Below are 15307 nucleotides of genomic sequence, written 5' to 3' on the forward strand. Positions count from 1 at the left end.
TCATATCCACTTAAAATTCTGTTTTGCTACAACTAATAAAAAGAAGTAGTTGGACCAACTTAAATTAATTGCTTCAATCGGTAACACCTAAATAAATTAAGTTCTTTGAAATAAAATTGACAAGTTTATTTAACACAACTTCATAGGTCAAATAAACTAAATATTTTTAATTCTTCTCAAATCAACATTTTGCATCAATCCAACTTAAAGTTTTGAGTTGTTTCAACTCAATAATCTGCAAACCAAGCTGTCATTGTGTGAGAGGCGGGACTACCAGTCAATCACAGGGCTGACACAGAGACAGATAACCATTCACGCACACACTCACACTTATGGGCAATGTAGAGTGACCAATTAACTTAATGAGCATGTTTTTGGACTGTGGGAGGAAGCCAGAGTACCTAAAGAGAACCTATGCATGTACGAGGAGAACATGCAAACTCCAGATAGAAAGGCCCACCGGCCAAGCTGGGAATCAAACCAGTGACCCTTTTTGCTGTGAGGCTGCAATGCTACCCGTTGCGCCACTGTGCAGCCCAAAATATAAATTTGTTTAATAATAGAATGTTTATTTTTTTCACTTTAACATATTCATTCTTCAGTATATAACCTTGCAATGCTGTGTTCATGTACATGCATGGAAAATCACCAACTCTTCCACTCCCTCGCAGTCACAAGGATGTGTTTAGGTACCTAAACATGGTACCTTTTGATTTTATGTGAATCGGTACCTGGTACTTTTGACAGAAGTTGGTCAGTACCTATAAAAGTACCTAATTCGGGACCCATCAGTTACCAGGACTGATGATAACTTAGGCCTGAACCACACGTATATGGATATTTTTTTGATCTGATATCTTTGTCCTCGTTTAAAAAAAAAAACTCCGTCCACACCACAGAAATATCTCTGTCCATACGAAGAGGCCAAACTGAAAACGATCGCTTCTGAAGCCTGCAATGCCATGCCTGGCCGATAAGTGGCAGGTTAGCAAAATGTGAAAACCATAGAAGAAGAACATTATGAGCATGTGCAGTTAAACACAGGAAAAAGAAGCAGTCAACGCAAATGTTTTGAGTAGACGGAGTAAGAAGATGGCAAAGAAAACAAATAAAATTGAGTTGTTTGTGTGGACGGATGATGAGGTGGACTTGTTACCTTGTGTAACATTGGATTATTAAAGCAAAAAGGACCAAGAAAATGTCGACTGGGAATCATGTTACAACATAACATTCATTTGTAGAGCTTTAATGAGGGCAAACAGTGCAAAGAACAGAGAAATAGCGTGGTAAATGTTGGCCATCGTTCTTGTCGTTGGCAACCGCTGCTGCAGTGACTTGTTGCAAGGCGCTTGACGTCATCACGTCAACACCAGCTCCGTTAAACACAGCTACACGGATCAACTCAACTGGATATTTTTTTATTTCTTCACTTTTTTTATCCGTTTTTAAAAATCTTTGTTTATGTGGGTGAAATCGCCTTGTTCGAGTGGTTGAGAGGCCAGATTAAACAGAAAAATGTGTGTTAAGGAATATATCCATATACGTGTGGTTCAGGCCTTAAAGAAAATGCAGCTAAAGCAGAATTGATTCGTACAATAGGTGGAAGAGATTCTCACAGTGAAATCAGTGAATTACCAATGAGCAAAGTGCCTGACATATACCACTAAAACATGAGCAAGCTATTGGATGTTTCCTGTTTTTTAGGAGGGGTCTTAGTCTCATTATCATCAGAAATGGGGGCAGTTTCACTCTCCTCATATAACTTTCTTGAAGAAAGCAAATAAACACAGTTCCCCTGGCTGCTGTGGTCACTGACCAGGTAAAGCATGCACAGTGTACTTCAGTGTACCAGACTTAGACTTTGCTGCTTGATTTTGGGCAGCATGTTGTCCTCTCCCTGTCCCCAACCCTTCATGTCTTTACTCAGCTGCTCTCAGGAATCAATAAAAACATGCTTAAAAACATGATCCAAAGGGCTGATTCAAGTTGGGTATGAGTAATAGAGCGTTCCTGAGTAGCAGCTCAGGAACACTAGGAGACTTTCAGGTTAAAGGTGAGTGAGCCAGTCACTGACACAGGACATGAGTTAAACTTCACATGAAGCATTGCGTAGGTTTCTGGCTGGGTAAACTCTCCACATCAGCCTGAGCAGGTCACTGAACCTGGAGCTGCTCTGTGGGGAACTTACAGTACCCAGCAGCTGCACGCTGTGCACAATCTGTGTCACTGTGTAAAAGGTGAGCCGGAGCTTTCTTTGGGAAGAGATGAAATCTAAACTGAGCTGAACCCTTTGCAGAAAACACAAACATCAAACGCCCAAATGAAATGTCATCAAACGTGCTCCATCTGAACATTTCACAGCCTCATCCAGTTCCTCCTTGAAGATGATTGATGTTTTTATACTTGTTCAGCTCTGAGCAGAACAAAATGCTCTCTGCTTTTTCACGGCTGTCTATTTCTGGACAGAAAACCACTACTCGCTGGAAGAGGAGTGTGGGCCTTTCTTTTATTCGAGTGTCACAGTGTTACTGAAAACCCTTCACACTGAAGTCACTATCATTCATTCCTGTACTTGAACAGGGCTTGCCTTTGAATCTCACACAGCTGCAGCTCTCTGTGTGAGGAAAACACAGCGCATGGAGCTCTCAAACAACGTCGAGTCATTTTGTACATGGAAAGTGTTGAAACATGAAATCCTGACATTTTCTAGACACAGGTTGTTGAATTCTCCACAAGTTTAACATAATCTGACATTTTGCTTTGCCACTCATTTTAATGAGCTGGGAGGAATGTGTTTTTTTCTATGTGAATAAATAAGTGAAAACAACAGAAAGAGAAAGAAGATTCAGTCTTTCACTCTGTAAATACCTCACAAAGGGAGACTGTCATTATCAGACAAGTTCTCATAACTCGAGTACATTCTTTGTTGTTGGTGTTGCTGAGAGGGCGGCACTCCTGGAGTTAATATCACTACATGCATAAGGCTGCCTAAAAATGGAAGCTCAAAGAAAAACAACAACAATGGTGCCGTAGGCGAGCAGTAAAGAGTATAAGGCAGAAAAACTCTGCTGACATGAATGTCATTATCAGCCTGCCCACTGCTTTGTGCTGAATGTTCCAGAGTATTATCTTCTGCATTCACAATCTCTGAGCCAATCAGCAAACATTAAACAGCACTGTGTGATACAAACCTCTGTCACTTTAGCACAGCTAGCAGTTAGCATTCACTGTTTTCCAGCCAAGATCCTCTTTTCTATCCTGTGGTTATTTCTTGATTCATTACATCTCCCAGTGAAGCACCTCTTTATGCAAGCAACAACTTCAGCCATGAGAAATAAAGCATTAAAAACCGCAGTTCCTCTGGGCACAGGTATATAAGTTTAGGTTCCATGCCCAAGAACTTCTGGTTGCACTGTGTGACAGCTCCCAGTCCCTGTTTTCAAATAATAAGGGTCCTTGGCCCCAGGAAGAGGGCACCTTCTAGCTCTTGCTAGCCGAAGGCCGAGGGCACTATTATTCCTGCTGGGTTTCTTTATTATTCCTTCCAGTCTTTGAGCTCTAATTTGAACCCTGAACATGCTCAAAATTAGCACACACCCCACGATTGCCAAAAAATTTGATATGATACCAAACTTGACCTCCAACATCCCATTATTTGCTCTCTAGCGCCACCTAGGATTGCCCTAGCGGCCAGTAGGAATGTTGTAGAGAGATGAAACCAACGTCAAAATGTTTGTTTCATCGAAACACACAAAAAAGATAGGGGCACAGCGGCCCTATCTCACACAGGAAGCCAGCAATTTGCCTTTCAAAATAAGATTTTGCCACATTTTTACCCTTTCTTCAAAAATGATCTAATCCTAAACCATACATAATATCAGCTTGAAATTTGCTCAGATGACAGACTAGACCCTGCTCTTCAAAAGTTCTTATGAAAGTTGTTTTTTGGGACCCGCTTTTTGAATGACAAGCCCTCAAAGTCGGTCAACCCCATAGAAGTTCCCTCAGCTCCCTCCATTAACATCAATAGGTTTGGAGCCTCCACCTTGGGCAGGCTTCTGCATTTGGGCCTCTAGACAAAGAAGTAAAAGTCGCACAGCTTTAGAAATGTCATGAATGGATTCCTGACAAAATTTCCAACAAAAATATCATATTTTTACACAGATAAGGTCAACATTCTGGCCTATATGATGAGTTGTTTGTAAACTTTTGTGAATTTGAATCCTCCCTCTGCTGCAGCAGTTCTGTGATGATGTCACACACTGATTAGGAGTTCCATGCAGCTGGTCATGTGACTCAGCAGAGGAAATAATACATGTTATCAACTGTTATAGCACTAAGAGGGCCAGAAAGGGATGAAACCCTAACAGTGGAGGTAATACCTTGACAGTGGAGGGGAAACAGGTGTGACTGACTAGCAGAGGGGACTGGCAAGAGTCCGAGGACCTGTCTAATACTGCTTGCAGCTTTAATTTCATATTTAACTGGACTTTTTCCTCAGCCTTTTGCTATAAAAGCCCCTATTTGGTTTATTTTCAACATTTTACGGCAAAATGAGAAACTCCGAGAGTGCCAAACAAGGCATTAACGCTTGAGCTATGGTTACACGTGCGGCAGGGAAGCTAAAACCGTATGCAGCTAACAGCATTAGCTCTGCCCAAAAAATCCGGACTGTAGCCAAGGCAAGTATAACTACTCCGCCCATCTCCATGGATCAGCTGACAGCAGAGTTCGAAAGACGGCCAAGGTTCAAATCTGTGGCTTCTGTCCCGCATGTCACTCCCCAACCTCACCCTGTTTCCTGCTCTATCCACTGTTATATCCTCTCTGATCAAAATAATAAAAAGAAAGAACATATAATTTAATTAGAAATAAAAACTGCAGTTCCTCGATTGTCCACTTGAGGCTGGATCCAGAAGTACCAGACACCCCACACACACATACATTCAAAAAAAGCCAGTACCTACAGCAAAAGTAAACATGTTTGCAGCCTTGTCAGTTCTAGTCTATATAGCTCATTTCTCTAACTCTGTAGTTTAGAGGATTTTAGCATCAAGAGTTTTGCTCAGTGAAAGGCACACCTGATTGGCTGGCAGCGTGAACACTGTAGCTGTTACTGAGCATGCTCAAAGTCCAACTCAACCACACCTCTTTTGTCTCAAACTAGACCAACAAAGTTTAAGTTCAGGATTTCCAATATAGTCCCAGGCTTCAAAAATTTGCTTCAGAGACCCAAGGGTTGTCGCTGATGTGTAATTTGACAAAATATCATCACGGCATAAAAAGCCCCAAAAAGTAACCTTTAAAAAAGAAATTTGCAGTGTGTTGTATTTGTGTGAAAGAGACTTAAAAGAACAGGCAGGTCAATGTTGTCTGTTATATTACTTCTAATCATGTAACTAGAATGAAATAAAACCCAGAGTCTGACACAAAATGACGAATAATCAGGCATGTGATGACTCCTACCATGGAGTGGCCCACGATGAAGATGGGCAGGTCTGGGTGGCGGCTCTTCATCAGGTCGATGTGCTGCAGGGAGTCTCTGATGTAAATCTGGAAGTCTTTGATGTTCATCCTGTCGCCCTCACTCTGACCGTGGCCGACTGTGGAGAAGAGGAGAGGGGTGTGAGAAAACCAGGGATACACATGAGTTATAGCAGCAGTTTAAAGAGGCGTCAAACAACTACAACAAAAGGGAAAAAAGATGGTGCGGAAGGAAGAGAAGACAATGACCACAAGGCAGGCATCGCTAGTTTGATGGTTGAATCTAAAACCACAGGCACTAACATGATATCTGACATGTGCACAGATTTAGATGCTTTATAACTTTGAAAATTGTCTGAGAAAACAAACTATATCTAACAGACAGAACAGCTTCTCAGATACCCCACAGATGAACTCCCGCCGGATTCAAAAATAACTTGTTTCTGATATTTGGCGGAGTAACACAGAACACTGTTATGTCTTCATTTTTTTAGCTGCAGGATTTGAGGATAGCAGCGCTGACTTCCAGACTTGTGAAAAATTGATCAATCCTGAGAAGAGGTGGGTGAAAAACAGGAAGAAACTCAAAGGAGGCGAATAGATGGATGGATGTAGAGACAGCAGGGAGGATAAGTAGGGATGAGGTGGAGGAGGGAGGAGGAAAGCAACAAAGATAAGAAAGAATCAGAGTGAAGTAAGGTATGACACTGATTTCTACAAGAGCAGATCACAAAAGAGAATAGGTAAATAAGGTTTGTGCTTCTCCTTAAGAGGTTATCATACTTTGGGATCAGAATAATAGTCATGATGATGACTAAACAGAACGTTCTTCTCTTCCTGGCCACATTATTACCAATGATTCAGATTAAAAATAACAGTGTAATAAAGTGAGAGTCACATGTTAACTTTTTTTTTAAATCTCATTTAATCTAATTTAATCTCATATTCTCATCAGTCAGTCTTGCATTCAGTCTGCTAGGTTATTTAGCAACTTAAATTTAGAAAAGCAGTAATACAGTGATGTTAAGAAAATATGTCAGTCAGGTTCTTTTTGGAAGCCCATTTTGGCCAGTAAAAATAAAAATTCACTAACTGAGTAAAAATTTTGAGATAAAGGGGATAAAATGAGATTTAAAAAAATCAAGATTACAGGGCAAAAAGCCATTTCTACGATTCAAAAGTATAAATTGTAGGATAAAAATACAGAAGTGAGATTAAAAAAAAAAAGTAAAATAATAATTGGAACACAGGAAATGGACAGCAAAAGATCTTTTTGTTTGAAAATTTGAAACCAAACATTTGAGCTATTTTGATTTTTAAAGCTTGGTTTTTTTCTCTTCCTATATGAGAAAAAATGGCTCTGCCATTGGTCTTAAAATTCTTTCTGTACAAGCTTTTTTATGTCTACTCATAAGTAAGCTTTAATAAATAGTGAGCATGGTCATCAAGCCAAAGAGAATCCTTTAAAAAAATAGAAATAAATTAATTAAAAAAATAAATAAAATAATAATAATAATAATATTAATATTAATAGTAATAATAATAATAATAATAATAATAATAATAATAACAATAATTTAAAAAAAAAAGAAAGAAAGAAAAGAGCCAAACAGAATCCTGACATGGTGGGACAAGACTGTGACATGGCGCTCAGGGGTCTTAACCAACCTAAAGGGAACTCAGGCCATGAGGCTGTCAAAATTACATTTGAAAATGTTGAATAAAAGAAATGTAATAGCACAACTAATGGAATAATCAAAAGTCTGTGTTAACCCAACTCTGTAGCCTCTGAACTTCTGTGACCACAGCAGCATGAGCGACCTCACAAACAATGAGGAAAGACTCAAGACTCTTGTTGCACCCAGAGATCTAGTTTTTTTGTTTCTTGTGGTGGTTGTGACATTATTTTTCCCGACTCTCCGCAAAATTAACAGAGTTTGCTCATCTTTGTGTGTGTGTGTGTGTGTGTGCATGCACACGTATTTGTGTGTCTGTGAACGCATCAGGGCGGAACTCTGCTGGGTCTGATACAGAGAGCAGAGGAGAAATGTGAACACAGGACCATGTAGAGACAGAAAAAACTTCCTATCACTTAAATAAGATAAATGACATAGGGCTGTTTAGCCTGTTAAATAAAAGAACCAGGTACAGATCTGTACAGTCAAAACAGCAGAAGAAGAAAAGAAGGAGTGGAAGAATCAACCACAGCAGCAGAAGAAGAGAAGGCTAATTCAACATAGAGGAGAGAGTGGGAGGAGTCATGCAGGAGGAGAATCACATGAAGGAGATGAACCAGGCAGCCTGCTACATTGACAACTGCACCGGACGATGTTAATATCTAAATGACAAGTTATTGAGCAAAAAGAAAACGGTCCTGCATGTTTCATGGTTGCATGCGCTTCAGTGGGAACAGTGTAGTCATCCCTTATAGTTTCAAAGCCACACTGTCAACAAGAGGAGTTTAAATCATAAACTGTAAGGGTTTAACTCAGACAGACAAGGAAGGCAGTTTATAAGAGGGGTAAAAGGCTTTAGATAGACTGAAAGACAACCACAGGGAACGATTAACCTGGTCACACACGGCACTTCCATCAGGCATTTCAGATGAAGGTAAAAGAGAGGATAAAAAAAAGGAAAGAGGGGTAGAAAAAAGTGAGGAGGAGAGACAATGTAATAAAAGATGAATAAATAGCAGGAAGTGCAGAGATGAGGGAAGGAAAAGAAGTCAGAGGAGACAGAAATGTGATTGACAGATGGAGAGGAGGAAAAATACATGAATATGCATGTGTGTATGTGTGTATGCATTCACTCAAAGTGTGTATGTGAGCGCTCTTTAAGCCTTCTGCAGCAGGGGCTGAGAGGTGATGTGGGTTACCATGGCAACCATTGAACAAATAACACCGCAGCGCTCCTAAACATTCACAACATGTGCAGCTCACACCTTCTTCACTCTGGCTCTGTAATCTGAATGTGTGTGTGTGTGTGTGTGTGTGTGTGTGTGTGTGTGTGTGTGTGTGTGTGTGTGTGTGTGTGTGTGTGTGTAATCACTGTAAAAATATGAACTGTATTTAAGCGAGGGTCTCTGTGTCACATGTTTGTTTATCAGCATCAATACAGGAGCAGTCACAACTGTACAAAAATCAATGGCCAATAAGAGCAGCAGAGAGTGATGCAGCGCTGCAAACTTCTGGATCGATGCGCACAATATCCCCGCCCCCGTCCGATCGATGAGCTCACACTCGGCTGAGTCCACATCTGTTGTTATTACACTCGAATAAACGCACACAGGCTCAGATACTCACACATGAGAGCACTCTGACATCCAGACAAGTGATACACAAACATTACAGGACACAGATACAAGAAATACAACATGCTGACAGCAGCTGAGGTGCACGTAATTCTTAAAAAGTTGGCCTTTTATTTATTTGCAAAGATTTCAGGGTTAATTAAAATATAAAACCAGCTGAGAAAAGAAAAACTGATGTAACGAATGTAATGAATTCATTATCAAAATCAGAGTTCACTCATCAGATCCACTGCAAAGCTCAATGAACGAAAAAGCTGAAAAATTAGAAAAAGTTGCAAAATTGTTACATAAATTCTTATGTAGCTAATAAAGGAGTAGTTTGTCCTTTTTTAAAGCAGTTTGTTTTCTGAGGTACTGATAAATAGTAAATATACCCAAAGTGAATGGATCAGCATGGCATGCTTCATGCAGAGGTTGAAATTAAACTTATATGCTGTAGGTGCTGTTTTTTTCCAAACATTGCTTCATTAAAAGTTACTAGAGCCATGAAATTTTGGCCTTGTTATAAACATGCACAATAATAATCATCAGATTTTAAATATTTGATTTGAATAATTTAACATACAAAGTACACTGTTAAAAGGGAATCTTCAATCAGTTGAAGTGATGTAATTTTTTTAATTAAGCCAACTTAATATTTTTAAGTTAAGGTTTCCAATGTATTTTTGTGGATCATATCAACTTGAAATTCTGTGTTGCTACACCAAAAAAAGGAAGTAGTTGGACCAACTTAATCTATTGCTTCACTTGGTCACACCTAAATAAATGAAGTTCTTTGAAATTAAGTTAATAAGTTCAATTAACACAACTTCATAGGTCAAACAAACCCAAAGGGAAAAACCTTGGGTGAGGAGGGAACCCTATGGATATGAGACCCTGCTGTACATTGCTGTGTATTGAGACGCGGGGGGGCGGCAGTGTGGCAGTGTGTTCTGTGTGCAAAAACTCACCCACCAAAGTGCCCCCTAGGGATTTTCAACTGCAGCCTCTCGGGATACTTTGAGCTACACCCCTGGAATTTGGAGCATGTAACAACAATGCCTAGACCTACAAAAAAGTCTGTCGTGAGCATCATGAATTCCGAACAGGAAGTTCGATATTTGAACGTAAACATCCCATTTTGACAATTTGTAGCCTATGTATTGCATGGAATTATTCCAAGGTTTTTCTTCTCACCAACTCCAAACATGGCTTGTGTACACTACACAAATTGACAATGAGAAATTACAAATGGATTTTGGCTATGTCAATAGGCGTGGCCACAAATTACTGTCAAAGTCAACCATTCTGGCTGCTTCCTGAAAACTTTAAAAGCTGTCTTGTACAATGTTGGATCAGGACCAAAATGCACACAGAGGTTCAGTGTCACAGCCTGACTGCATTTCTATCACTGGTTGCGCTAACATTAATGCTCCATAGCACCACCAAGGGGCGCAAAACTGCAGCCCGTCCAGCTACTTTGATATACTTGCATATTGCTGCTTGCAGCTAAACTTATTCATGTATTTAGTGAAGTCAAAATTTGTGGGCATTTTTATCTTTATTGGAATGAAAAGCTGAAAGAAAACAGGAAATGTAGGGAGAAGAAAGAGGGGATGACGTGCAACAAAGGGCTATGACTGTGAGTCAAATCACTAACCATTACACCAAGGGTTGTATTCATTAGCACAAGGACTCCATAATTTAACCCCCCAAGCGAAGCTCTTTTTATGCTGCAAGCTTCATGATGCAACAAATGTTTGTTGTAAATGTAATAACTGTTTATGGCCTATGCAATGTGATCTCTTTACCTCGTCCTCTGTTGTTTTAATGTCTGTAATAAACTCAGTGTTGTCAGAGTGGAACAACAGCCTCTTCATGGGCTGATGAATTCAGCAGCTTAGTGAGCACTGATCTAATTAAATGTCAGAGTTCCATTATTTTCCTATAATGAGAAAACAAACAACATCAGGCTGTTCCTGTCTACTGCTCTGTTATCTCTGCCTTTCACAGTGAAACCCATTATAAATACATATCTGTATTTCCCCACTACCTGATGAGAAAATGACAGCACTGGTGCAGAATGTGACGTGATGTAAACACATTTCTTCTTCTCCTTCAGCACAGGCAGTTTGTTTTGTGTCTCAAACTTTGGAAGAGTTCGCCAAGTGGGCAGCGTGACAGATTTGTAGGATGTGCTGTGGTAAATAGATGCAGTGTTTGCCAGATGGAAGACACCTCCAGTCTGCGGTTTAAAAAAGACTTAAACGTCCTTAAATTAGAAATAAACACATTAAAGAAGGAGGAGGAATGTGACGGAGGAAGCTAAATTACAGCTGCTGTGTTAGAAGCTGTCTGTAGATGGATAGATGGATGGAAAGGTGGTGAACTATCTACAGGGACTTGTTCCAGTTCAGTGTGACATTTTACTGCCAGTCACTGAACAAACTGCTCCTGTGTGAAAAGCCTCAGTCATCATCACTCACTCGGCCTTTTCATTATCTCTGCTGGCTCTGAGATACACTGTACCTCTGTAAATATTTCCACACTCACAGCTGAGTCTCCTTTGTCTCATTCTCCTGTGTGTCTCTGGAAGAGTTTACTGAACACACACATGCTGATATTTTACAGCCAGAATCTGCTGCACACTCACATGGGTTCACACATTCCTGCTGTATCTAAAACCTGCTCCGTGTGTGTGAGCCGCGCCGAGAGTGTGAACTTCAATGCTAAAGAGCTCTTTGGTGGAGTATGAAGTTTGTTTAATCCTTTTTTATCCTCCACTGTTTCTATCTCATACTTCTTCAGTGCCCAGCTCACACTTCTTACTGGAAGTAAAAATATTGTTTGAGCAGCATTTTGTATCGCAATGAATCATAGTTCATCACACACACCTGGTTTCAGGTGTGAAACTAGAGAAGTCAAAATCTGAAGAGTCCTCAGCATTGTTAGCAGCTCAGTGAGACTTTTTCAAAGGCAAGAAATACAAACTTTAGCTTTGTTGGGCTGTCACAGTTTGACATTAAGGGATCCATGAAGTGTTTAAATAAATATCTATTACTTCAATAATGACCAAAGCTTCTCTCCTTTATATGGCATTATGTAATCTACCATTTCATCCAGAGATAAAGAACAAGCCCAGCCTCATCAACAAGTTAAAGAAAGTAAAAACAGTAGCCACATTTACAAGTAGCCAAACATTCTGAATAGAATCGGGTTAGGAGCCCAAACAGAATGAAAATGCTCCATATTAACACCTCATTCGGAATAAACAGGCAGAATCCGAATGGAATTTCATTCCGAATGAGGTGTTTATAATTTTCCTTTTCCCATTCCGATTAAGGCAAAATCCTGTCATGTAAACGGTGAATCGGAAAGTTGTCCGGCTGGGTTCTGTCTGCGCATGCTCTGTCCTGACATAAACAAGCAGTGACGTTTGATGTTTACTCACATGGAAACATGGCGGCTTCCAAACAGAGCACACAGCACTGGTCTGCGTCAGAAAGTTTGTTTTTAATACAAAGTCTCAAAGAACTGAACATTTCCGCACACTTAGACGGTAGGAAAACAAGAAATACTGAACTATTTGAAAAAGTCCACGAAAAATATGGCACATGTAAACACCAGATCGGAATAGATCGCTTAACATGTAAACAGTTCGCCTGAGAGCTTCAATCGGAATGATTACAATCCGAATGAGAAAAAAGTCTGCATGTAAACGTGGCCAATGTTATGATGTGCATGTCTCTCCACTCTTAAAACACAAATTTCAAAACATGTTGGAAGTATTCTGAGGGCAGATTTTGAGTTTTCATTCGGGATGTGCGACATCAGCAACAAAAACGGATCGGATTGTATCAGCCTGCAGATAAAATCTCTGATACAAGCAGTCCATTCCAGACTCCGCTCCAGCACTTCTATCCATGAATACCTGGATCCAGCGTGCAGAGCCCATGTGATCACAACAACAGCCTGTGATAAGGTGTTATCAAAGAGCCTACTTCATCAGTCAGTATGTTCATATCCAAGGGTCCGACTAAGGTCATAGTTAACGATCAAGGCAAAGTCAGAGCAGGGGATTTAGTCTTGTCTGCATATCCATGCAGAAAAGAGAATCGAACTTCTGACTGAGAACATCTCACTCCACCTAGGCACTACATTTCAGAGGGAGTCGGGCTGGGCGATATATCGATTTTTTTTATTATATCGATATAATACTTTTACGCAATATGAAAGGGACTCTCTTTGTATCGATAGAGTTTGTTTTGCATATTATTCAGCAATTCATTTCTTCACATGGTCCTCAAGCTTGCTCCTATTTCTCCTCTTCCTTTTTGTGTCTGTGATGGATTCAGTCATTGAAGAAAAGTTAGTCAAAGATAAATGTTGGGTGAGTGCTGGAAGTGCCGGCAAGATTAAAAAAACAACAACAGAGAAACGCTCCTTTCCTATTAGTTGAAAGTACATTACCTCAGCCAATCAGAAAAAATATATGGTTGCTAGGAGAGAGGGGAAGTTTTTGGTGTGACACCATACATGAAAGTGAGTTTTGGTCTACTTGTGACTTTTAAAGTATTTGCATTACATTGCTTGAGTGTAGTAGTGTGTTTAGAACATAATGTAGCTTTTGTGTTTTGTGTGTCAGAGCAATGAGGCAATTCATTCTGTAAAATCTTGTTGGCACCTTGTGGTTTTGTAAATAGTTGTTCAAAAATACCTGGCAATTTCTTTTTTTAATGCAATTAGGTGACAGTATTATTTGCTAAATTTGTACATTAGTGTTTGAAATTACTGTTTATACATGAGTTAGAAAAATGAATCCCTGCACATGTTTGTGCTTTCCACCTTGAAGAAATAAGACTTTTTCCTACTCTGATAGTTTTTCTAACGAATTTAGGTCCAATAGTTTCATACATCAAAATGGATACATAATTATAATCAATAACCATAAAAAAAATCAAAATACATATTGAGTGTTGACATTCTGGTTCGATTGTATGCATCAAAGGAACATCCCAATGCTAAGTCAAAATATTGAGATGTACATTGTTTATAGCATGACCTGGCCTAAAAATATTGAGATATGAATAAAATGCCATATCGCCTAGCCCTAAGAGGAAGCAACATTTTGATGACGATGGCCCAGGTGGTTGCAGCCATAGCTCTTTATGTTTCTCACATACTTTTCATGTTAATTATATTACACAGTGTTTGTTGTGTTGGAGTCCATCAACCCTATCTATTGTGGTAATCTTCTTCCTGTTCTGGGTGAAATTTGCTCAAGCTCGAAGCTGAGGCATATCAAGACTTGCCGAGTCCAACTACAATCGAATAGCATTCGCTCTGTCTACGTGTGTTCATCAAGCTATGCTCAGTCTGTTCTCAGTCTGACTAAGCTGTTTACATGCATCCTCATAGTCTGATGTCATGCTGACTGAGCTCATAACCCAACTTCTTAATCAAACCTTTTCAAACATTCCAAGCTACAAAATAAGTCATCAAAGTATGTATTATTCACGCTGATGTCGATATCAGCCATTCCTTAAGACTGTGATATCGGTATCGTATCGAAAGTGAAAAGTTTGTATTGAAACACCCCTAGTTTTCACGCAACAAATCTTTTAAGTTGCCTTTAAAATTTTCATTGCAGTGAAGATGTATTGAAAGAATACCAAGCAGTCATACCTTCAGCTAACATTAGCACCAATCAAACAGAAAAGAGTTGCAGTGCCAGTTTCCAAATGCAGGAAGTTGACCAGAGTCAACCCCAAAAGAAGAACAAGGATTTCAGCAGAAAACAGCTGAGTGGTAGTATCCTGTCATCATGAATGCAAACAGAACATAAACGAGAAATAACAAAAAGGGAAGTACAGCCACATGGGAAGTTACAAGAGGTCAACCCTAGGGGTTTTCTTATAGACAGTTACCCCGGGTTAGACAGAGAATTTGTAAAAGTAAGTAAAACATTGTTGTCTTTTTCAAATTCAGCTTTGATAAATGAAGCTTTGTTGGGGTCTCTTCTTGTGATCTCCTTTGTGGTACTTAAATTTTGATATTTACCTGTAATGTGTCATCTTATACTTAGCTTTAAAAACCAGTCAATCCATGATGTTAGCATTTTTGCTATATTAATCAAAGATTAAGTTAAACAAAAAAACAATGCTTTGGTTACTTTCATAAATTTTCTGAGTCTGTTAAGATAACTGTCTGTTAAAAAAAACCCCTAAAGTTGACTTCTTTTAATTTCTCTTGTGGCTGGACCAAGCGGCAACCTCCGGTCTAAGAATATGAGACAATGCTGAAGTGCTAAAATCTGCTGTTCTCGAGTGTTTGCTTGAGGCTGGCTCTGGAAGCACCGCAAGTCACATACACACCAAGCCAAAAAAAAGCTGTTTTCACAGCAGCAATTAATCTACAGCCTAGTTCAAAAAATGTCTCCTGTCTGAGTCACTAATTTTACTATCAGCATAAGCTGTGCAAGGATAATTTTTTTTTCAGAGGATATTAAGATCGTGAGCTGAGCTTGCCCAATCA

The 15307-nt window shown here is 39.5% G+C and overlaps 1 protein-coding gene across 2 annotated transcripts in view; it reads right to left on the bottom strand.

The window, feature by feature from the left end:
* Positions 1-15307, bottom strand: part of mgll (monoglyceride lipase) — a 65538-nt gene that overhangs the window by 24322 nt on the left and 25909 nt on the right. For both annotated transcript variants that reach the window (XM_074681527.1, XM_074681526.1), the window contains one exon: positions 5467-5603. In XM_074681527.1, coding sequence (XP_074537628.1) covers positions 5467-5603 — 137 coding nt within the window. The remainder of the gene's footprint in view (positions 1-5466; positions 5604-15307) is intronic.

This window comes from Halichoeres trimaculatus, unplaced genomic scaffold (genome assembly GCF_033239565.1).
Source record: "Halichoeres trimaculatus isolate MK-OKI-2021-1 unplaced genomic scaffold, fHalTri1.1 fHalTri1_scaffold_11, whole genome shotgun sequence".
Lineage (NCBI taxonomy): Eukaryota > Metazoa > Chordata > Actinopteri > Labriformes > Labridae > Halichoeres > Halichoeres trimaculatus.